Source organism: Panthera onca, assembly GCF_046562875.1.
Source record: "Panthera onca isolate mPanOnc1 chromosome E1 unlocalized genomic scaffold, mPanOnc1 haplotype 2 h2.Chr16_ul_2, whole genome shotgun sequence".
NCBI lineage: Eukaryota > Metazoa > Chordata > Mammalia > Carnivora > Felidae > Panthera > Panthera onca.
Genome location: NW_027675816.1, coordinates 15,468 through 41,115, shown reverse-complemented (window position 1 = coordinate 41,115; position 25,648 = coordinate 15,468). Strand labels below are relative to the sequence as shown.

General features: G+C 36.6%; 1 protein-coding gene across 3 annotated transcripts in view; it reads left to right on the top strand.

Moving 5' to 3' along the window:
- Window positions 1-25,648, top strand: part of LOC144614269 (EF-hand calcium-binding domain-containing protein 13-like) — a 65,010-nt gene that overhangs the window by 24,610 nt on the left and 14,752 nt on the right. The window contains exons 5-10 of one of the 3 annotated variants that reach the window (XM_078437011.2): window positions 518-648; window positions 1,445-1,527; window positions 3,610-3,753; window positions 12,489-12,563; window positions 17,605-17,749; window positions 24,411-24,482. In XM_078437011.2, the coding sequence (XP_078293137.1) occupies window positions 518-648; window positions 1,445-1,527; window positions 3,610-3,753; window positions 12,489-12,563; window positions 17,605-17,741 (570 nt within the window). In that variant the 3' untranslated portion in view covers window positions 17,742-17,749; window positions 24,411-24,482. Of the gene's footprint in view, window positions 1-517; window positions 649-1,444; window positions 1,545-3,609; window positions 3,754-12,488; window positions 12,564-17,604; window positions 17,750-24,410; window positions 24,483-25,648 lie in introns of those variants that run through there. The other 2 variants (XM_078437012.2, XM_081794756.1) reach the window with 2 other exon arrangements.

Here is a 25,648-nt window from a genome sequence, read left to right as displayed (position 1 = left end):
TTATTACAGTCCTCATTTTCTAAAGTGATGCTTTTCTGTCTACCCAGCTACTTGCCACTTTTGAATCATGCTTATGCATATACATGTTAAGTGGATAATTTTCTCAGTCATGAGGATGATTTAAAGCATAAGTACCTGTGTTATTTGAATAACTGTGTTGATTCTCCACATTATTTTGCTCATCTAGTCAAAGCCCATATATGTAGCCTAGAATCTGGTGGTCTTCTCTTCACTATACCATAGATTTGCCCTGCTTTGTGAAATCCACTATTGTAAATTGACACGACATTAATAAGGTGGTTTAGTTGCATACTTAGAAAAACATGACTCTGCAAAAAAAATTCTATAGTTTATTTAAAATTTTAGTGTATGTAAACTCTAATTCCATTACAAAAAGCAATTTTACATCAGTGAGGAACCCAGATATGATTAGCTATCTTTTTAAGAGGTTTATTTTCCAGTAATGCTGGTTTACCAGTGTGATCTCAGGCACCAACATTCCTGCATTTGGCTCTAGATTGCCTCTTCCTCAGTGAAGCTGTTGAAGGAGAAGATGACTAAGAAAGAAAGGTCTTCACTCAAGTTTCCGAATCAGTACAGTGTTCACAAGACTTTATCACCCCTTTGTACATCTTCCTCAATTATTCGGTATTTAAATCATTGTTGTTGTTTTTTTTTTTTTCCCTTAAATGTTGCATTAAGATTTGGGTTTTTCTTTTCAGAATCATCTATCATTTCCACATAAAGTATGCAAAATAGTTTGTGCAAACTAAGACTATGCTCTAGGGAGGGTGGCGTAGAGCTAAGATCACTGTATGTGGAATTCAAAAACTTAACGTTGGGTCCTTATTGACCTCACTTGCTAGCTTAGGCTCTTGTACAATTCACTTTATATCTCTGGGCCTCAGTCTCCACATCTGTACAAGAATCTTGTACTAGACGGACCCTTGAGATTTCTTCTAACACTAACATTCTATGATTTGAGTTATTTACATGTTAGGTGATTAGATAAATCATCTTTTCAAAAAATTTTTACTGACAGGTTGTGGAATCTGGGATTCTTTGCTATTTAAAGATACTCTTGTTTTTCCTTTCTATAATAACTTTCTATAAAATTTGCTGTGACTTGAATTAAGAGTAGCAAAAATTGGACGACAGCCAAAGGATAGTGAATCATGGGCACTGCTTACTGACCAGGGTAAATTCTGCTCCATAGAGAGATGTCTAAAAGAAGCAAGGTGGGAATTCTGGGATGAAGAGTATATAATTCACTATCACTTGGATGGTCTTTTAACAAAGGTTTTTATGGAGTAAGAGACTGGAGAATCTCAAACTGTTGATAGGCTTGCTAATATTTTAATGGAAAAATGGCATAAATATTTTGTGTGTGTGGTGTTTTGTTTCGTTTTTGTGCTGCTTTCTAATGTGGCTGTTTCTTTGACAGGAAAAGGGAAATGGTTTCTAGCCTCTGCAAGACATCATATAATGAAGTACCTCAAGGACACTTACACTCACAAGAATTAAGCGGTAATAATAGATTCTAGAACTTCTTGAATAAATTACCTGATTGTGTACATTTTAGAAATTGTTTCAGTGATTAGTGTCGCTTTCTTTACTCCTAATGGCATATGATATCAACTAATATTACATGATGTGACAAATGCTGTAGTCTGTGAGTAAGCATAAGCAAACTAGGTAAAATAAGGATTCATAAATGTCTTTTTTTAGAAATATCTTCTGTTATATTGATAGGCAAAATGTAACATATGTGCTTATTTTAGTTAAAATATTTTGGGAAAAAAGTGTGAATATTACATCCAATGAATATATTAGTAAGCACTAGAGTCACTGATTTTACTAGGACTTAGTTCTTGGTACATAGTACCCTTCACTTCTTTTTTTTTCCCCCTTCACTTCTTGACACTGAACTCTCCCGTATCTTGGGCCTCTCCTTTATATTTATGGAGTCATTTAGCATATTTTTCCTTTCTGATCATCATATTAGGCATCTTTTTATTTTTTTTTTTCATAAGTAATCTCTGTGCTCAACGTGGGCCTTAAACTCACAACCCTGAGATCAGAAGTTGCGTGTTCTACTAACTGAGCCAGCCAGGTGCCCCTATGTTAGGCATCTTTTCCTTTTTTTTTTTAATTTTTAATGTTTATTTATGTTTGAGAGAGAGAGACAGACAGACAGAACGTGAGCAGGGGAGGGGCAGAGAGAGAGGGAGACACAGAATCGTAAGCAGGCTCCAGGCTCTGAGCTGTCAGCACACAGCCCAATGTGGGGCTTGAACTCACGAACCACGAGATTATGACCTGAGCTGCAGTTGGATGCTTAATCAACTGACTCACCCATGTGCCCCAGACATCTTTTATCCTCCAGTTTTATTGGGATATAATTAAGATGTAGCACTGTGTAAGTTTAAGGTGTATAGCATAATGACTTGACTTACATATGTTGTGAGATGATTACCACAGTAAGTTTAATTAATATCCATCATCTCATATAGATACAGAAAAAAAGGAAAAAAAGTTTTCCTCATGAGGAGAACTGTTAGGATTGTAAACAACATCCATAGCCTTCCCTATTTTCTCATTGGAGAAGAGTCCCTTTCATGTCACTAATCCCTTCACTCTTAATTTTCTTTCATTGAATTTTCTTATGCTTCCTCAGGGACTGTGTCAATATTATACTCTATGTTTTTCAAAGAAGCTTCTTGAAAGAGTTGGTTTCCTTAATTATTTATTTACTTCCTATTTCACTGAAACCTGGTTTCCACCCCTAATACTCTACTAAAACTCCTGTTATTAAAGCCATCGTGGGGCGCCTGGGTGGCTCAGTCGGTTAAGCGTCCAACTTCGGCCCTGGTCATGATTTTGCAGTTCATGGGTTCGAGCCTCACATAGGTTGTTCTGACAGCTCAGAGCCTGGAGCCTGCTTCAGACTCTGTGTCTCCCGCTCTCTCTCTGCCCCTCCCCAGCTTGCACTCTGTTTCTCTCTCTCTCTCAAGAATAAGTAAACATTAAAAAAAACACATTGTTATCAATATGTTAGTCTTTCTCTGGTATTTAGCACTGTCATCTAGCACCTCTTTTTCTGAAAACTAAGGGTAGTACCCACTGAACTAAATTCAGTTTAATTCAACAGACATTTTTTGAGGATCTGTTCTGAAGTAGACACTGGCACTTGAAGAATGAAAAATCTTGCCCCCTAGAGCCTGATAGTTGAGTGAGGGATATTGACATGCAAGCAATCACAATACCAATAGCTTTGTCTGAGATATGTACCAAGTGATATGGGAGCATGGAAGAAGGATTTAAACATTCCCAGGGAAAATGGTGACTGCCTTTGCTATGTGAGCTTTGCATGACTTTTCTCAGTTTCTGAGAGTTGTTTAGGAAACTTGTAGACTTGGAGGTCATTAACTCTAGACATACCTAAAGAAATCATGAGATTGATTTTAAAGCAAAGAATTAGAACACAAAGACTTGCTCCTCTTTCTTCCTTTACTGATCATTGTTGTTTTTTTCATTGGGAGAGAGTGTAGCGGGGTTGACGATAATTATTCGTTTGAATTAATTAACCGTTTTGTCGTGTGTATTTAGCACTTCAGAAGGCCTGTAAAATTTTTAGCAAAATTCAAAGTGGTAAAATTTATGTGAATGATCTGCCAATGATCCATCACACCTTGAAGATTTTTATAAGTGATTCGGAAATGCAAAAGGCACTAAAGACTGTTGATATTGATGGTAAGTTTTGTGTTTTCATTATTAGTTTAAGGTTTGCAAACATGGATGTAAGTTCTATGTTGGTCAGATTAATTACACATCATAGGAAAGCTAAGCTTTATAATATGTTCTAAAAACTTTTTTTGCACATTTACGATAATATTAAAAAATTGGGCCTCCGGTACAATTGGATTGGTTGATTACTAGATTGGATTATGACATACTTTCATCAACATCTGATATTTTTAGACTTTTAATTTTTGCTACTTGCATACGATAGGGAAGATTTCTTAAGGCAAAAGTGTTTGAGTATAAAAGACCAGATTAATATATTTATGTTAAAATTAAGAACTTTTATTTATCAAAAGACACTTTAAAGTAAAAAGACAAGTTATGAACTTGGAAATATTTGCAATTCACAGAAGTGACTAGTGGTTAGTTTTCAGAATGTGTAAAGAACTCATACAAATTAGTAACAAACAATGGAATAGAAAAGTGAGTAAGACACATGGATAAGAATATCACATAAAAGAAAATATATGTAGCCAATAATCATATAAAAATATTTTCCATCCTCAGTAGTCAAAAAAATGCAAATCAAAATCCTAATAATTTTATTTTAAAACCTCTGGAAAAGTAATTGTTCTTTTGTTGTCAGTGTCCAATACTTAAAGAAGTAAATAATAAATAGAGAACTGATTACATTTACAGATCATTCCAAGCTTATTAAGGAGGAGAGATAAGTTTAGAATAAAAATGGTATAGATAAGTTGAAGGATTGGTCAGAAATAAAATAAACTTAATACCCACAATGACACAGTAATACTCTGAGGTTAAAAGCATCAAGCTACTCAAATAAAAGATGTGGATTGGTTATTATAAAAAATTTGTAGATGGAGAATACTAGGAGTCAAATGGACCACCAATAGAACGTTACTTAGCAACCTAACAGGAATTGACAAGTTACAATAGCGTGCATTCGTCTATCTATCCGAGTCACCCCAACATTTTTTGAGTGTCTACTGTGCACAACTTTCAGAGGGTATAAAAATAAAATAATAAATATAAATCTAACTTTTAGAAAGACTAAAAAGCAACTCTATTTTTTCTGACATGTTTATTTATCCATATGTTAATTCTCTTGACATATAATTTTTTGGAGATTTATTATTAAAATAATTATTCAAAGTGGAAATAACTTTATTCTCTGAAAGCATAGGAGAATAGAAAGGAGAAAATAAAACTTATGTGTAATCCCACTACCCAGAGCTGAACTTTGGTATTTTTACATATATTTTTCTAGGATTTTTCTAAGCATGTGTGTGCGTGTATGTGTGTAACTGTGGTATATACATATGCATAAACACATAATTAGAAAAAATATATGTTGACTCACATGCATACAATTTTGTTACCTTTTTCTATTAACTTTATATGTTAGGCAACTTTCCATGTAAATAAATACAGATCCACACTGCCTTTTTAAATGTTTAATAACATTTATTCATTTTTGAGAGAGAGACAGAGCATGAGTGGGGGAGGGGCAGAGAGAGTGGGAGACACAGAAGCAGAAGCAGGCTCCAGGCTCTGAGCTGTCAGCACAGAGCCCGGCGTGGGGCTCGAACTCACAAACCGCAAGATCATGACCTGAGCCGAGGTTGGACGCTTAACCGACTGAGCCACCCAGGCACCCCAACACTGCCTTTTTAAATGGCTGTGTGCCAGGGTCCAGCCCCAGCAGGTCCTGGGGTTCCTGAAGGATTCACGGTGTCGGCGAAAATAACAAATGGACACGGACAACAACAGTGTGTTAGACTGGCCGCTTTATTGCGGCAACCGTGGCATTATGTTTGTTAGCAATTTCCTTGTAGCGTGCGTCATCTATGTTTCTTGGCTTTACCTAATTCTAAAAATGTTCCTTTGTGTAATCACCCATTAAGGGACAACATGGTTATTTTCTTGTAACGTTACAAGAAATTGATTAATTTCTTCATATTATTTTCATTATGTATCTATGTTTATTTATAGTCTATAAAGCATTTGCTTTGCTATTTTCATGAAAGGTCATCTATCTCTCAACACCTCAAGTGGAACATTTACAGGGACATGACTTCTTAATTGTTTCTTTGAACCATTTGCGTATAAGGAACAAAAGTTATTCGCTTTGGTCCGGGGTGCCAGGAGGGAGCCAAGACGGCCCTGGGAACCCACGCCTTATGCGCTCCCAGGGAGACAGTGTATACCTAGGAACTAATGAACCATTCTGTACCTTAACCCACCAGGTCCAGTTATCATCTGGAATGCCTCCTGGGGGCCAAGTGGGCCTAGGGTTGGAGTAATTTGTATCCATAGATACATTCCTTTGTTGCCAGGGTGGGGATTTCAAATCCATTTGTCCCCCTCCCTGGCTGGGAAATATATGGGGCTATCCTTCCTTTAGGTAGGGGAGTCTTTACAGGGGGTGGCAAGGGCTGGATATAGGCCCGCATAATTTCCCTGCGGAATCTTATTTCTTTCCCCCGTGGTCCTTTTCCCAGGGGGCCTGTCATGGGCAATTCCCCAACCGACAAATCCCCAGGTACTTTCATTGGTAGGGGGGCTTCCCTGACCAATGCTAAGGCCAAATTACATAAAAGCAGGAGTACGAGAAGCTTCGCTGTCGGTGCGCCGCCATGCAGTCCCGATCCGTCCACCGCCCGGGCCCTGCCATCAGGCTGGTTGGAGAGCTTGGCTTTTGGCAGCTGTGAATTATTCTGTGGAACAGATCAAAGCACAAAAACAAATTGTTTTGAAAAATAAGCTATATAACAAATAATCTAAATAAATATGTTATTTCTAATATTTTTGCTGTTATAAGCTGGGTTTTTTCTCTTTATCTCATCAGGCAAAAGATAGGTTACTAAAATTGAAATTGCTAGGTCAAAGGATGTGAACATTTTAAGGCTTTTAAGTAATACTGTTATTAGAAATTCAGGGGCACCTGGGTGGCGCAGTCGGTTGAGCGTCCGACTTCAGCCAGGTCACGATCTCGCGGTCTGTGAGTTCGAGCCCTGCGTCAGGCTCTGGACTGATGGCTCGGAGCCTGGAGCCTGTTTCCGATTCTGTGTCTCCCTCTCTCTCTGCCCCTCCCCCGTTCATGCTCTGTCTCTCTCTGTCCCCAAAATAAATAAAAAACGTTGAAAAAAAAAATTAAAAAAAAAAAAAAAGAAATTCAAAGCAATAAATCTTTAGAACTTTAGATTTCAAGACTTCAGATGGAGTTTCTTCCAATTACCTGGATTTACCGTTGGGGAAACTGAGGGACAGAAAGATAAAAGTCTACTCCAAAGCCATACAACCTATTTTACTTTATTTGTTTTTATTTTATTTTAATTCCAGTTAGTTAGCATACAGTGTTGTATTAGTTTCAGGTGTACAATATAGTGATTCAGCAATTCCCTATATTACACAGTGCTCATCAAGATAAGTATACTTTTCATCCCCTTCACCTATTTCATCCATCCCCTCATCCACTTTCCCTCTGGTAACCCCCAGTTTGTTCTCTATAGTTAAGAGTATGTTTGTTGGTTTGTCCTGTTCCCCACCCCCGCCCCCCACCACTTTGTTCATTTGTTTTGTTTCATAAATTCTACATGTGAGTAAAATCATATGGTATTTGTGTTTCTCTGACTGGCTTATTTCACTCAGCATTATACTCCCTAGCTCCATCCATGTTTTTGCAAATGGCAAGATTTAATTCCTTTTATGGCTGAATAATATTCCATTGTATGTGTGTGTGTGTGTGTGTGTGTGTATATATATATATACACACACACACACACACACACCACATCTTCATTCATCTATCGATGGACATTTGGACTGCTCCCATAATTTGGCTATTTTAAGTAATGCTGCAATAAACATAGGGATGCCTATATACCTATGAATTAATGTTTATGTATTCTTTGGGTAAATTCCCAGAGGTGCGATTACTGGATCATATGGTAGTTTTCATTTTTTGAGGAATCTCCATACTGTATTCCACAGTGGCTACACCAGTTTGCATTCCCACCAACAATGCACAAGGGTTCCTTTTTTTTTTCTACATCATTGCTAACACTTGTTTTTTCTTGTGTTTTTAAATTTAGCCACTTTGATAGGTGTGAGGTGATATCTCATTGTGGTTTTGATTTGCATTTCCCTGATGATGAGTGATGTTGAACACCTTTTCATGTGTCTGTTGGCCATATGTAGGTCTTCTTTGAAGAAATGTCTGTTCCTGTCTTCTGCCCATTTAAAATGGATTATTTGTTTTTCTGGTGTTGAATTATATAGGTTCTTTATATATTTTGGATACTAACCCTTTATTGGGTATGTCATTTGCAAACATCTTATCCCATTCAGTAGGTTATTGTTTAGTTTTATTGGTTGTTTCCTTTGCTGTACCAAAGCTTTTTATTCTGTGGTAATCCCAGTAGTTTATTTTTACTTTTGTTTCCCTTGCCTCAGGAGATGTATCTAAAAAGATGTTGCTATGGCTGATGTCAGAGAAATTACTGCCTCTGCTCTCTATTAGGATTTTTATGGTTTTAGGTCTAACATTTAAGTTCTTAGTCCATTTTGAACTTTTGTGTATAGTGTAAGAAAGTGGTCCAGTTTCATTCTGTTGCATGTTGCTGTCCAGTTTTCCCAACACCGTTTGTTGAAGGGACTCTCTTTTCCAAATGCATATTCTTGTCTCCTTTGTTGAAGATTAATTGGCCATTTAACTGTATGTTTCCTTCTGTGTTTTCTATTCTGTTCCATTGATCTATGTGTCTATTTTTGTGCCAGTACCACACTGGTTTGATTACTACTGCTTTGTAATATAACTTGAAATCTGGAATTATGATACCTCCAGCTTTCTTTTTATTTTTGAAGGTTGTTTTGGCTATTTGGAGTCATTTCTGTTTCCATACAAATTTTAGGATTGTTAGTTCTAGTTCTGTGAAATGCTGTTGGTATTTTGATAGGGATTGCATTACATTTGTAGATTGCTTTGGGTAGTATGGATATTTTAACAATATTCTTCTAATTCGTGAGCCCGGAATGTCTTTCCATTTGTTTGTGTTATCTTCACATTCTTTCATCAATGTTTTATAGTTTTCTGAGTACAGATCTTTCACCTCCTTGCTTAAGTTTATTCTTGGTATTTTATTATTTTTGGTGCCATTGTACATGGGATTGTTTTCTTAATTTCGCTTTCTGCTGCTTCATTATTAGTGTCCATACAAACAATTTTAGATAACATATGTTAGTTTAAATTTTTATTCCTTAATTTTTACATTGAAAAAATGTAGACCTATATTGAATATCTTGGTAAAAATTGCAAATACAAGAAAAAGTTTAATAACTGAATATAAAGGTTTTTTTGTTTTAAGTTAGTATTTTTAGCTTAAAGAAGTTTACAAATTACAAAACGAAAATTATCTCTTCACCTCAATCTTTCCCTACAATTCTTCATAGTACACACTTAATAATTTGGTAGGTATTTTTCCTGGATATTTGTTATATACATTTTAATTGGTCTCATATTGATTAATGGTGAAGTTACCTCTAAAATTTTTGCTATTACAAATAATGCTATAAAGAGCATCCTTGTTCATCAATTCTTGCACATTTGTGTAAATATTTTTATAGGATAGATTTCTAGAAATGAAGAAGCTGGGTCATAGGATATGCATATACCTATAGGAACATGGTTTATGTCAAGTCATGTTATCTTGTCCAGCTTTATTGAGATATAATTGACAAATATAAATTGCATATATTTAAAGTGTACAACATAATGATTTGATATACATATACATTGTGAAATGATTACCAGCTATCAAGTAAAGAACATCTCCATCACCTCACATAGTTACCTTTTTTGTGTGTGATGAGAACACTACTCTCTTAGGATATAGTCTCTCAGCAAATTTCAAAGATACAATATAGTATTATTAACTATAGTCACCATGCTGTACATCAGATTCCCAGAACTTGTTCATCTTATACCTAAAGTTTGTATCCTTTGACAAACATCTGCCCATTCCCTCCACCCTCCAGAATATGTCATATACATAGAGGTTACATTTTCTTTATTCATCTGTTGGTGAGCATTTAGGCTGTTTCCATTTCTTGGCTATTGTGCATAATGCTGCAATGTTTGAAGTGCACATAGCTCTTTGAGACAGTGCTTTTATTTCCTTTGGGTATATATCCAAAAGTGAGCTTGCTGGATGATATGATAGTTCTGTTTTTAATTTTTAGACAAAACCTCTGTACTGTTTTTGGAATTGGCTATTCCAATGGATTTTAAATTATCTGCATATTTTATAGTTTTATTGAGGTATATACTTGACATATTTAAAGTATACAATTTGAAAATTTCTACATATGTATATACTTGTGAAAACTCAATCCCATTATACCCCTTTGTAAGCCCCCATTCTCTTTCCACAACCCCCCCTCACTACTTCCCAAGCAAACACTAACCTGCTTCTGTCACTACAGATTGTTTGTATTTTCTAGAACTTTATATAAATGATATCATGCAGTAAGTACTCATTTTTTTAGTTTGATTTCTTTCACTCAGCTTAATTATACTGAGATTCATCTATGCTTTGGTACATATCAGGTTTATTTCTTTTTATTGCTAAGCAGCGTTCTCTCTTATGGATGTACCATGATTTGTTCATCCATTCATTAATTGATGATGTTTGGATTGCTTCTAGTTTTTGGCTATTACAAATAAAGCTGGTGTAAACATTCATTTATGTGTCTTTGTGTAGTCATATACTTTCACTTATCTTGGGTAAATACCTGATGGTAGGATGACTGGGTCATATGGTAGGTATATTTGAATTTTTTAGAAACTGCTAAACTGTGCTTGCAAAGCAGCTGAATTATTTTACATTGTTATGAACAATTTATGACAGTTTCAGATGCTTCTCATCCTTGTCAATCCTGGAATTGGTGAGCCTTTAAAAATTGTCATTCTAATAGATGTATGGTGTTTTCTCGTTGTGGTTTTAATTTACATTTCCTGAATGATCAAATGATTTTGAATATATCTTCATGTGCTTTTTTTGCTACCTGTATATCTTATGCCCATTGAAAATGTGTTTGTGTTCCTACTATTGCATTTTGAATGTATATATTCTGAATACGAGTCCTTTACTGGATATGTGAGAGAGAGCACAGGCAAGGGAGGAATAGAGAGGAAAGAGAATCCCAAGCAGGCTCTGCCCTGTCAGCACAGAGCCCTATGCGGGGCTTGAACTCACCAACTGTGAGATCATGACCTGAGCCAAAATCAAGAGTCGGAATTTAACCAGCTGAGCCACCCAGCCACCCCAATTTTTGAAGAATATCTTTCAACTTAAGTTCATACTTCTGAAGAAGTCTAGTCTACAACTATTTCTTGTATGGATTGTGCTCTTGATGTTTTATCTATAAGGTTTTTGTTTAAACCTAAATCACATAGAAGTCAGAAAACAAATCAAAATAATTGATTGAAATTTGCACAAATGTTTCATTGTTTCTTTGAAGGAAAGGAGAAACCACTCTCAAGTTATTACACTGAAAAAAAATTTTTGAGGTAGACAACTTGACAAATTTTCCAATCCAGAAAGTGTTTCTGTGGTTTAGAAATGAGAACAACTAAGCCTTGTCAATTTCTCTGAACGTAGAAGCCTGCAGACCACCAGAAGCACTGAAATGTTCTTTTATAAGTTACTTTGTTCAGATTACATTAATTTAAAATGTAAATTTATAATAAGTTTCTTCCAAACACAGATAAACCCTTTCAAAATTGGCCTCATTTACTATATGAAGAGGAAAATGACATTAGAGTTATTTAACTTGAAGAGTCTTGAAAAATTAAGATGTTGCTTGACACAGATCTATGCTTGTCTAGAAAATGAGGCAGAAGAATCCTGATTCTGTGTTTTGTCACACTTTGTAAATCTGGATTTTCAGCTCTAGCTGCTCATCAGAGATGACCTGTGCATTAACATGCAGAAAAAAAAGCTCCATAATTTCAACTTCTCACTCAAACCAAGCAATAATTTCTTACTGAAATTTTCATTTGTACAATTTAGATTTCTTTCTTTCTTTTAATAAATAGGCATTACTTTTTGCGTGATAAATGAGATGATTTTTTGGATGAAGATTTTAATATTGTGCAATATTTTGTGCATTTGTTTAATGCATTTTGTGTGTGTGTGTGTGTAATGAGAGAGAGAGAGAGAGAGAGAGAGAGAGAGAGAGGAAAGGAGGAGAGGAGAGAAGGAGATGGAATGATTTGAGGCAAAGCTTTCATTAGAGTCTCATCTGGATCTGTAATCTCCCCTAAAACCACTGGTATAGAGGGTCTTAGCTAGAACACGATGAAATCAGTCCTATTCTTTTCAGGTAAAACCATTATATATGTAAAATTGACAAATTGCATGATTTTTTTGCACCTAATGACAAGTATAAAAATTAGAGCTTTGAGTAAAGAATATTGCAGTATCTTAAATTCTAATCTATATCATTTTGATTATTGCTGGGCACTATTTACTATATAATTAAAATGTGTAATTATGTTTTTATGATAGGTTTTCTTTTTACATTCTATATTTAATGTTAATGCTCCTCTAGACTATCAGTTAATTCTATTCACATTTTTAGTTTGCATTTTTATCTTATGTTCTTAATGAGTTTGCTAATGCAGTTTTTTTCCTTCTGTTTCTGAACCATTATTATAGTTAATGGAATGCTGGATTTTTCAGATTTCCTTAAGACTGTGAATGATGTTTGTTATTTGGTCTCCCAGGATCCAGGTAAAAAAAAAAACGATTCTTCAAAATTGCAGAAAAGAATGATTTTGATTGTCACTGATTTTAGGGTGGGATGGTTATATGAATTTATGTTTTTTTCAGATCTCTTACATAGTTTTTTCCCCTGTAGCCTAGGTTGAGAAAAATTAGACACGAGTTATTTCATAAAAGGCACTAAAAACCTGTCCACCCCAATGAGTATCCTAATTTTCTATCCATAATCTCCACTTATTCCTGCATGCAACTGCTAGATTTTCTTAACACACGATTTTTGTCATATCATTCTCCTGCTCAAAAATTTAGATGCTTTTCCTGTGATGAAATGAATGTGGTCCAAACCCTTATGCTTGACATCCTCACCCCCTTATAATTTTTCTTGCCACTTTCCTCTTGGTAGAATCTTTTCCAGGCAAGAACCCCATGCTCCAGTTATAGACACAAATGTCTATACGTGCCAATTTCATTCTTGTTTCCAGGCCTTTCTTTGTTCATGTGTTTTTTTCTTTTTTTCCCTTTGAAATCTCATATCTGTTTTCTTCTCCATTGTGAATAGTACTTTCTTTGCTCTCTTTGGAATCTGCTTGTATTTCTCCCTAAAAATTTCCGACACTGATGGATCTCCTAACAACTTTTAGTTTACACTCCTATAAATAGCAAAGAAAGTGATTGGAAGAAATATTCATGTTACTGATAGAAACAGTGCTTCCAATATTCTGAGATCTCTAGGGTTTGTGACCTAATTTTAACAGTTCTTTGGGTTAAAACAAATCAAAACAAAAACCAGTTCCTTGGTTTTGCCATTAGGCAAGATCAAATTCCTATGATCTGTCCTTGGGATTATATATTTCTGTCAACCAGCCTGTATTTTCTTGGAATCAAGGATATATGAATGTGATAATCTTTATATACCTGGATAAGAAGCAAGAGGCAAGAAAAACTCTTTAATGTTTATTCATTAATGTAGTGAATGTTATTTAATACATTACCGTATGCATCAGTTAGCAATATAGATGTGATGCTTGGCTTGCTTTCCCTCTTTGAATTTCTTCCTACTTGGCATTTTGATTAACTCCTATAGCACTGGGTTTCCTCTTTGTCTACTTGGTTTTCAGGTTATAGCTTTTTCTTGACTAGATTTGTAAGTGTGTTTGGGTACCTAAGTACTGCCTGCTTGTCGAGCCACAGTTGAGCTATCATGTATTCCTTTGTTTTTCAAGTTCTGGTTTTCTATTTTGACCTTATTTATTATTTATGGTCAAATGTTCTGAGACCAACCAAGAAGTGCCAAATTTCTTTTCTTCCTCTTAAAACAGTATGCCTAATTCTCAAATACACTATTTTTAGTAAAATATCCAAGCAATATAATAGTATATAAATGTAAAATACCCTCTTTAATCCTTCCTATATTAAAGTTAATGTTGACTTTAGCATCTTTTATTATATGCATTTATGAATGTATATATTTACATATTTTGTAAGAGAAAATGAGTTATCAGTTACTAGGCAGAAGAGAACTAGAGTACCTGGGTCTTATAGAGGCAAGTGAAAAGATCAAGCATACAGTTAGAAATCAAGAGACCCTAAGAAAATAAAAGGGAAAAATATGATCATCTTATACTTTAAGAGAAAGGGATCATGCTATGTACTTTGTTGTCTAGCATGATTTTTTTTTTTTTAACTGAGTAATATGTCTTGGAAAGTTTTCCCCATGCCAGTAAGTGTAGGTCAGCCTTTTACTTAAAAAAAATTGTTTTTAAGTTTATTTTTATTTATTTTGAGAGAGATACAGAGCAAGTGAGGGAAGGGCAGAAAGTAAGGGAGATAGAATCCCAAGCAGGCTCCATGCTGTCAGTGTAGAGCCTGATGTGGGGCTTGATCTTACAATCCATGAGGTCATGACCTGAGCCAGAATAGTCGGATGCTTAACCAACTGAGCCACCGAGGTGCTCGATCCTTTTATTTTTTAATAGCTGCATGGTGTCTGAAAAATGTAGATGTACTATAATTTATTTAACTAATCCTTTATTGATTCTAATTATCTTCCTATTATAGACACTTTCACAATGAATATCTTTTCTTATATTTTATATTTTATACATATTTATTTTCACATTATAGTTTATATATGTGTGCTTGTGTCCTTAAGTTCCTTTCAAGGCAAAATTAGTTGCCAGTTATTAGGTAGAGGAGAACCAGAGGGACCCCTATGTGTGCATTGGGGCATGCCTTCAACACTCAGACAGATAGTTTTCAACTCTTCCTTAGCCTTCACTTCCTGCGTGTGTATATCCTCAACGTAAGCCAGACCTGAGAGTTCAGAACCTACTCTGGTATTCCTGGGTACAGACCTGTTTATGTGTGTGGCCATCTAGATGCTCAGGAATATGTTGGAACTTTTCAAAGGCCTCTACAGACGTCTCATTTCCCAGATTTTCCTTTTAAGCTTGTTTGTTAGCCTATTATTTGCCCCAATTGTTTTTTTTTTAATGGCATGAATCTACATTTATTGACTTGTAAATAGGTCCATGGCATATTTTTAGTGAAAAGGCAGTATACTATATGTACTGTTTTAATTGAGTGAAATGTTCACAATCGTTGATGAACGTAAAGAGACATAGAAAGGTATCCAAGTAGGATATTAATCAAAATGCATCATTTTTTGCATGCCCTGGTTGGGAAATTTGTGTTGCTTTTATCTTTCTTCTTTGTACAGTTGTGGGTTTATTTGATTTTTAAAAATCAGTGGGTCGGGGCCCCTGGGTGGCTTAGTCAGTGGAGTATCTAACTCTTGATTTTGGCTCAGGTCACAATCCCAGGGTTGTGGGATCAAGCCCCAAGTCAAGCTCCACATTAAGCATGGAGCCTGCTTGGGATTCTCTCTCTGTCTCTCTCTCTCTCTCTCTCTCTGTCTCTCTCTCTCTCCCTCTCTCCCTCCCTCCCTCCCTCCCTCCCTCTGCCCCTCTCCCCTGTTCTCTCTCTCTCTCCAAAAAAAAAAAAATTTTTTTAATCCTAAAAAATATTAGTATGTCATTGGAAGAGCAGCAATAGCATTTAAGAGCAGGGCTCCTGAATCTGACTGGTTTTTGTTCATTTGTCTCAAGTTTTTACTTAAACTAATTAGTTAGTATATAGTATAATACTGGTTTCGGGAGTGGAATTTAGTGCTTCATCATTCACATGTAACATCCAGTGCTTGCTCCAACTATTACCCACCACTTCAGACCGTTATAATGTTAACTAATTGCCTCTGATTGTGTTTGAGGAGTACTTCCAGGGAAAAGGCTCTTTGCCTTGGGCAAGCTTTGAGTCCGGTCAAATAAGGCAGCTTGGCAAGTAGGGTCTTCCAGGGAGCCACAAGACAGGTCTAATAATGACAGTTCTTAGAGAATGGGGCTTTGAAGAAGTTCCAAACTCATTCTTCTCCATTGGCTGTCAGGCGGCTGTTTTTCATCATGAGGGTAGGCTCTTAGTTTTCAAGGCTCCTGGGAAGCTGGGATGGTAAGATGGGAATAATGGCAAGCTAAAATGCCACAAAGCTCACTATTACTGAAGTTCAGCCGTTTTTCTGAAAGAAAACACTCTTTGGATTACTCTAAGCCTTTGATTTATAGCCAGAGTTTTGAAAAAAGTTGATTCTGACAGTTTGCGTCCGTGTTCTCACAGCTTTTATGGAGGAGAGGATTCCCAGAGGTCCTTCCTCTGCTACTTTTGCTCGCCTGGTCAATAACAACTGGTTGGTTGGATGAGTGAATAATGCCCAGTTCTTCCGCCATGATTGTGCAAATCTAAGAACTTGTGGATCACTAGGCTTGTTATATCCTGAATTCTGAGAAAATGTAGTCTGACAAAAAGTGATTCGCTCTCTGAAGTTGATTATGGGAATTGTGTTTCCTTATCAAATTAAGGGGTGCGGTAGTCGGAGGATCACTTAAATTTAGCATTAGGACACAGGTATCAATCTGTTTAGATTTTAAGGAGGACATCTGTTTAGGGAAAATTCTCTCATTAATATGAATATTTTCATTTAACTGTGTTCTGTCCAATTCATTTTTAAAAAATTATTTATTTAAAGTCAAATTAGTTAACATACAGTGTTGTATTGGTTTCAGGAGTAGAATCCACTGATTCATCACTTACATATAATACCCAGTGCTCATCCCAACAGGTGCCCTCCTTAATACCCCTCACCCATTTAGCCCATCCCCCATCCACCTCCGCTCCAGCAACCCTCAGTTTGTTCTCTGTATTTAAGAGTCTCATTGTTTTTATCTTATTTTTCCTTTCCTTCCCCTATGTTCATCTGTTGTGTTTTTTAAATTCCATATATGAGTGAAAACATATTTGTCTTCTTCTAACTGACTTATTTCACTTACACAATACACTCTAGTTCTATCCATATTGTTGCAAATCTTTCCAATTCATTTTTGATGTTAAGGACTGTTAGCATAAGAAAATGAAGTTTCTGTGGAGAAATAGAAGACCTTTAAATAGTGGTTAAACCATTGCTAAACTCTTTGTAATATAAAAAATCTGAAGAGAAATTTTGCATCTATTCTGTTCTTTCTTTTACACTATTTTTTCTAAATTACATTTTAAAACAATGATGCCCTCAAATTTTAGATTAAGCTGCCTTGCTATTATAGATTATACCACTGATAGATATGAAATTATTTTAGTTACAAGGCTTAACTAAGCGGTGAATACAGAATAATCAGATAATCCAGAGCTTTTTAGCACAATGCCTATAGCTTTTAGCACAATGTTTGGCATATAGATAGCATTCAATAAATACCACCTATCTTTGCTAATATTATATCAATAGTGATAATAGCAAAAATTACATTTTATATTAGGAATGTGGTCCTAATATAAATTGGGCAAATGGAATTGGGCAAATGCCTACTTGCAGGTAAATTTTTAGAAAACCCTATGCCTATGTAAAGGTATTGTACCCTGGTAGGCTGTTGACACAAAATCAGCCCCTCCAAGAAAAGCTGTTGATTCTCATGATAAAATAACTTCTTTGTTTATTATATTTTTGCAGCATTCCAGAATGCCTTGAAGATTTTCTGTAGGATAAAAAGTGGTCGAGTTGCGACTGATGAACTGGCTGCTGTTTTGGATAGCATGGATATTCCTGTAATTCCTGAAACTTTTCCAGGAAGTGATAAAACATGCTAGTATAGACAGTGAGTTATTTGAATTACTATGTAAATATACCTTTCTTGGATATCAGTGCTCTGATTCATCCTTTATCTCTCCTTCTTGATTCTTACCTCTTGCCACCTATCAATGTTGCTTACTGGTGTCTGTGGTAAGAGATAGTCTAGAAAAATTAAATGAGAAATTTCTAAAATTATTAGATTTTGGTATGTTTGATAAAAATCTAAGAGAAAAATGTATTTATTTTCTTTTCAAACTTTCCTCTCTTTTCCATTTCTTGTTTGTGGAGAGATGGTTTCTTTAATGTCAAGGGCATTGGCTTCACAAATTAGGAGACCTAAATTTCTTGAATTTTTAACTTTATTAGATAGCTTTGATTACACAATCTTCTCATGCTATTCAGTTACTCTTTGCAAAATGTAGATTTTTAAAAAAACATTATGAATATATTTAGCAGATGTTTTGTATTACATGTTTATATGTCACCAGGGGTGTCTGATAATAATGGATTGATAAATGATTGATTCATTGATTATCCATGTATTTAATGAGTCAGTCATTTAATATCTACTGTGCTTGGAACTATGCAAGGTGATACAGAGATGAATAGAACACATTTCTTTTTCCAAAGGAGTTCACATTCTAGCGTGGAAAGAGTCAAATAAAATGAAAATTTAATGTCGTATATAGCAAATACTGTTACAGAATGTAGTTAGGCTGCAAATGTATACTGGAAACACCAGGGAAAGATAATCAGAGAATGTGATGTCTGAGCTAAATCTTGAAGGATCAATAGGGGTTAGTTGGTTGAAGGTGGTAATGAAGAATGAGAAAGACATTTTAGACTGAGGGAACAGTTTGTGTAAATATGGCAGGAACATTATCAGACATGGCATCCTTTTCCATGGGCTTCCACAGGTTTTTGTCATTTGTCAGTGGTGGCTTTTAGGGGGTCTTTGGTGGCTGGGATGTAGTGTGAAGATAGAACCAGGCTGCATGGATTTTAGTAGGTAGTCATTTATGGTGAGTTCTGGGTTGATAGACATAAGTGGAGGGATGTTCTGGAGCATAAAGATGCCCATAAAATAGGGATTTTAAAGCTTAATCTCAAGTCATATTATTAAATAGCCTTTAGGGCATGCTCTACCAGAAGCAACAGAAATTACATATGAAACCACTGTGGCTTTTTTTTTTTTTTTTTTTTTTTTTCTTTTTTTGGCTTATGGAATTCTGGTCTGGATTTCTAGGCTTTGTACTTGGGGAGCTAAACTGAAAAATTATGCTGATTTCATAGATTGTTGTAGGAATTAAATAGAACCCATTGGCACTAGAATAGTCTCAAGAAATAGGAAGCAGAAACCTGGGAATTATCCTTGACAACTCTTGTTTTCTCTGTTCTCCTCATGCAACCGTTGTGAATTACTATTATTTTAAACTTCTAGATATCTCTTAAATCTCTCTATTTTCCACCATTTCCTTAGTCCAAGTTACCATAATTTTTCCTTAGGACCATCACTGTTCATCCTAACAAGTCCACCCACATCCAGTCTTTTTTTTTTTTTTTTTTTTTTTTTTTAATGTTTATTTATTTTTGAGAGAGACAGAGACAGAATGCGAGTGGGTTAGGGGCAGAGAGAGAGGGAGAATCCGAAGCAGGCTCCAGGCTCTGAGCTGCCAGCACAGAGCCCAACGGGGGGCTCGAACTCACGAGCTGTGAGATCATGACCTGAGCCGAAGTCGGACGCTCAACCGACTGAGCCACCCAGGTGCCCCCACCCACACCCAGTCTTATCCCCCTTAACACTATGGCCAGAATGATCTTTTCAAAACACACATCTGTGGGGCGCCTGGGTGGCTCAGTCAGTTAAGTGTCCGACTTTGGCTCAAGTTATGATCTCAGGCTTGTGGTTTCAAGCCCCATGTTGGGCTCTGTGTTGACAGTTCGGAGCCTGGAGCCTGCTTCAGATTCTGTCTCCCTCTCTCTCTCTGCCCCACCTCCCCTCTCAAAAATAAATAAACATAATAAAAAAATAAAAAAACCCCACACATCTGATCATGTTACCTCCTTGCATAAACTCTAATAATACTTCTTGGGATGAAGAGCCCTTTAAGGTCACGTACAAGGACTTGCAATGTCTGGCCTTTACCTTAGATCTCCAGCGTCATCTCAGACCACATTCTGCTTTGCTTACTGTGCCCTCTTAGAGTTTCAGTTATATACCAGGCTTCCTCCTGCCATAGCCTTTACATATATTCTTTTCTTTTCCTGGAGCATTCTTTCCCTCCTAGTGAATTACGACTCATACTTTGGATCTAAACTCCACTCTATTCTTTAAGGATGCTTCCATGACTTTTCTGACTAGGTCAAGTTCTCATACACTCTCACAGCACTAATCACAGTTGCAATTTTTATTTCTTATATTTTTAAAAATTTTTTTCATTGTTTATTTTTGAGAGAGATAGAGAAACAGAGTGTGAGTGAGGGAGAGGCAGGGAGAGAGAGGAAGACACAGAATCTGAAGCAAGGTCCAGGCTCTGAGCTGTCAGCACAGAGCCCGATGCGGGGCTCGAACTCACAAACCACGAGATCACGACCTGAGCCAAAATGAGACGCCCAACCGACTGAGCCACCCAGGTACCCCTATTTCTTATGGTTTTGTGAAGATCTGTATCTCAAATAAGACTAAATACCAAGAAAGCAGATATCATGTGTACTTTTGCTCAATATTGTATCCTCAGTACTCCATACAGTGCTTGTGGCACATATTAACTGCTCAACAAATATATGTTGAATGAATTAATAAGTCTCACCCTTCACTCCATCTCCTCCAACCAGAGAGAATAAGATTTTTTCATTTTGTCATTTTTAATAACCTGGTTGTGACTTAAGGTAAAATTCCTCATAGGGGAGGTCCTTGTCTTTTGACTAGGAAAATCATTTTAACAGGTATGTTTGATTATGAGAGCTAAAGCCTATTGGGAGATACCTAGTTTGAGCAAAAAGGTAAGGTAAAGTACTCTATATAAGACAACAACAGGAACTTAGAATACAACAGTGGCTAATCGGCAGCTGGAAGAGGAACACTGAGGGAACCTAAGATTGGATGGGGGTCTAGCAATCAATAGAGAGTGGCTGTAGAACTTTAGGACAATACTATGTAGTGCTTGCTGTGCTATAAAGAAATCCCTTACTCTCATTAATTTCAAGTTATCTAGTAAGAGTTGGTTATATACAATAGCCTTGTGTTAGTCATGTGGTGGGTGGATTTAAAGGAAAAGGGTCTGTAGGTTCTGTGTTAGGTAGGCTTGGGGTGGAGAGAAGATAGCACCTATAGGATGTGATAATGTGAGAGAGATCAGGAGTCCACGGGAATAGAAAAAACGAAAATCAACTGCCAGAGTATAAAACACTCAGGAATCTTCAAATTTTGGAGGGAGTATTGATTGCTGTTCATATAATGTATGGTGTGGGGTCGGGGCTATTTTACTTAAACATTAAAGGAAAGGACACCCTCAGAATGCCAAAAGTTTTGGGTTACCCCGGTAAGAGATATGGATTCTTCTGTAACAGAATTTTGAAGTAAGGAGTGATATAAGTCGGTTATCCTGCTAGTAGAAGTCGTAGCACCCTGGTATAGGTACTGTTTTTTTTTGTTTTTTTTTTTGTTTTTTTTTTTTTTTTTTCTCAACGTTTTTTATTTATTTTTTTTTGGGACAGAGAGAGACAGAGCATGAACGGGGGAGGGGCAGAGAGAGAGGGAGACACAGAATCGGAAACAGGCTCCAGGCTCCAAGCCATCAGCCCAGAGCCTGACGCGGGGCTCGAACTCACGGACCGCGAGATCGTGACCTGGCTGAAGTCGGACGCTTAACCGACTGCGCCACCCAGGCGCCCCAATATAGGTACTGTTTTAACATCTTGTTTTTGTATTTGGTTTGGTTTTTTGGAGCAGTACTGATAACATGGAGAATATCTTCATGAGTATGCATGATGAAGAGGAATGCTGCTGGAATTTGCAAGGAAGTCCAATAAGCATTTGCTTCATTAAGATCTGGCAAGAGGAATATGGAAAATCACTTGATGACAGTTCTGGTAGTTTGGTTTCTGAGATAGGATATTGGTGCAGTAGTTTTTTCTCTCGTGGTATTTACCGATCTAGTAATTGAATTGGGTGAAAAGTAGTAACTAGTACGATTTTTGATGAGAAGGTCTCTGATATTGTGGAGCTATTGTGGAGATTATGGAAATGTGTTAATAGTCATTTAACACCTTCAAAGTAATGTTGCCTTGAATATGACTTTGATGATTAGGATACTTTTTTTTCACATTAGATAGTTACATTTTCCAGGTTGAATGGAAAGGAAAGTTCCAATATGAGCTTCCTCCAGAAGGACAAATGTAAGAGTGGGAAGCTGTTTTGAACTTCTCTTATGAAGTAAATGCTACCTGTAACTGTACTGATTGTCTCAGTCTCAACCAGGAATTATTCATTGAGGTTTTGATAAGCTAGATAGGGGTCAAAATAGTAATTTCAGATTCTGTAATGCTTATTTGGCCACCAGAGACTATATAAATGGGTAGTATTTGTCTTAGATGTGTGTGAGAAGTATTTGTCATTGCATAGAAGAAGGAATAAATTTGAGCGAGAGCTAGTAAATCTATACATGGTTGGCTACTGCATGCTCACTGGTCAATGTTGGACCTCTTTCCAGAAAGGGGAGTTCTTTAAGTAGAGACCAGATATAAACAATACAGCCTTCTCCATTGGATTAATTTTTGGATGATCCAACAGAAACTTTACACTGATCAAATTCACGAGTTTGAGGGTTGAAGCCTTGAATTATTTTAGGACTTATGCTTTGATCTAAGAACTTGGGATATGGACTCTACAGAAGTTCCAGAAGTTCACTGGGGTGTTAGAACCACAATCAAGAACAGAATGAGAATAAATACCAAGAAAATAAAAAAACAGAATGTAAGAGTGGCGCCTGGGTGGCTCAGTCGGTTAAGCGTCCAACTTCGGCTCAGGTCATGGTCTCGTGGCTCGTGAGTTCGAGCCCCACGTCAGGCTCTGTGCTGACAGCTCAGAGCCTGGAACCTGCTTCAGATTCTGTGTCTCCCCCTCTCTCTGCCCCAACCCACTTGCATTCTGTCTCTGTCTCTCTCAAAAATAAATAAACATTAAAAATAATTAAAAAAACCCCCAGAATGTGAGAAGCAGTTCTAATCAGAAGGCAACTTAACATCAATTGGTGTAGCACTTCTTTGGTTGGGTCAAATACTTACTTGCTTTGCAGTGATTTAAAGTCCTGGACCTGACATAGCTTACCAATTTTCAAAGAAGCAGAATGAATCAATCTTACCCAACACCAAAACCATAGTGTATATAATAATTCTTGGACTCAAAAGGCACATTAAAAACTGGCATCTTCTTTTCAGGGTCTTTGCTTATGCTTATAACTGAATAGTTGATTTTTTAGGCATAGGCTGAAGAACAAACCTAGTATTTTTATAAGTAGGTAAGTCAACACCTGGTCTTTCTCACCTTGAATGTCAAGCGAAGTTAGACATTTGGAGGCAAGAACTATTGGGTGTCCAATTGGAACAACATTATTTGAGGTCACTGTCTCTGACCCCATTCTCTGTCATACACTGTCCAAGAAGGAAAATGGTTTTAGACAGAGGCAAGGGAAGGAATGGTAGAAGTTATAATTATGGGAGTGCTGTACATGTGTAAGATGCTAAGTAAATGGTTTACTGCTATCCACAATGTAGACATTGCATGATTCTTTACAGCCTTTAGTATATTTATTCATTCAAAAATATTTTTTTTATTTAATTTTTTATTTTTTTAAATTTACGTCCAAATTAGTATATAGTGCAACAAGGACTTCTGGAGTAGATTCCTTAGTGCCCCTTACCCGTTTAGCCCACCCTCTCTCCCACAACCCCTCCAGTAACCCTCAATTTGTTCTCCATATTTACAAGTCTCTTATGTTTTGTCCCCCTCCCTGTTTTATCAAAAATAATTTTTAAAAAATAATTTTTTTAAAGTTTATTTATTTATTTTGAGAGAGAGACAGTGCAAGTGGGAGAGAGGCAGAGAGAGAGGGAAAGAGAGAATCCCAAGCAGGCTCTGCACTGTCAGCGCAGAGCCCAGCGTGGGGCTCGAACCCATGAACTCTGAGATCATGACCTGAGCCCAAATCAAGAGTCAAACACTCAACTGACTGAGCCACTCAGGTGCCCCTCAAAAAAATTAGTTTTTAAGTGCTAGGAAGTATATAATTTGCTAGGCATTGGGGAAACAAATGACATCCTGTACTCTTGAAGAGCTCACAATCCAGTGAGAAAGACAAAAGAGCTAAAACTTGAAATTCTACCTATAGTAAATTCTCAAAACACTATTTGTTAAATGAATGAAATATTAACCTGATTACCTAGCTGTGGAGCTTAAAATGTGACTAATTTCTTTTGATGGGAAACTCTTTTATTAAGGGAAAAAGAAAATAATGGTCTTTTATGTTTCAGTGTATACTGAGCTATTAACAATTCTAGATATTATTCACAACCTCTGTTCCTACTTTCACACATCTCTGTGTTGTTTTTGTATTAGAATGGGATGGAAACTAGATTTGTGTTCAAAAAAGAAATAACAGCACTTGAACTTACTCTTTCTATTACAGGTAACCACATGGTGGATATTAGAGATATTCTATTTATTTTGGATGAACTACAGCACCAGTATGAAGATTTTTGTAAGTGAGCTCTTGTTGCTACAGCAAGTATTATTTATAAATAAATTGCCTTTAAATTAAATCCTAATTTGTAGGTTTTATCATATGGAATCTGAAAGCCTTCTCTGACCCCATTAACTCTAACTCTTTTAAATTTTTTTTTATGTTTTACTTATTTTTTGAGAGCAACAGAGACAGAGCGTGAGCGGGGGAGGGGCAGAAAGAGAGGGGGAGACACAGAATCCAAAACAGGCTCCAGACTCTGAGCTGTCAGCACAGAGCCCAACACGGGGCTCGAACTCACAGACTGCGAGATCACGACCTGAGCTGAAGTCAGACGCTTAACCGACTGAGCCACCCGTGTGCACCCCCCCCCCATTACTCTAACTCTTTAGATAAAAGTTTAAATCCTAAATATACCTAATCAGTATTGATTATGTAACTACCATAATTTTCTTTTATCTTTCCCTTAATATTTTGCAACATGAAGTCAACTTTAAAACAAAATAATAACACTAAGAAAAAAAATGTAATTTGCAATTTGTGGGTCATTCTGACATCCTGACATTGACAGTTAAAAATTTTTAATATAGGGGTGCCTGAGTGGCTCAGTCAGTTAAATGTCCAAATTCGGCTCAGGTCATGATCTCATGGTCCGTGAGCTCGAGCCCCTCATCAGGCTCTGTGCTGACTGCTCAGAGCCTGGAGGCTGCTGCAGATTCTGTGTCTCCCTCTCTCTCTCTGACCCTCCCCTGCTTGTGCTTTGTCTGTCTCAAAAATAAATAAACATTAAAACATTTTTTAAAAATTGTTTTTAGTATATTATTCAGTATCATTCATGATTAGTTTTGTTTTTCTCCATTAAGTATGTTTTTAAAAATCTCTTCCTATTACACATGGTGTCACTCCCTTTTCTTTCTCTGTCCGGACATCCTTTGGTCAAGATTATCTATGTGTATAATTTTAAGCTCAATTTGGCTCAGTTGGTTGAGTGTCTGACTTCAGCTCAGGTCGTGATCTCACGGTTCGTGAGTTCGAGCCCCGCATTGGGCTCTGTGCTGACAGCTCAGAGCCTGGAACCTGCTTCGGATTCTGTGTCTCCCTCTCTCTCTCTTCCTCCCCTGCTCACAGTCTGTCTCTGCCTCCCTCAAAAATAAATACAGATTTAAAAAGATTAGAAAAAAGAA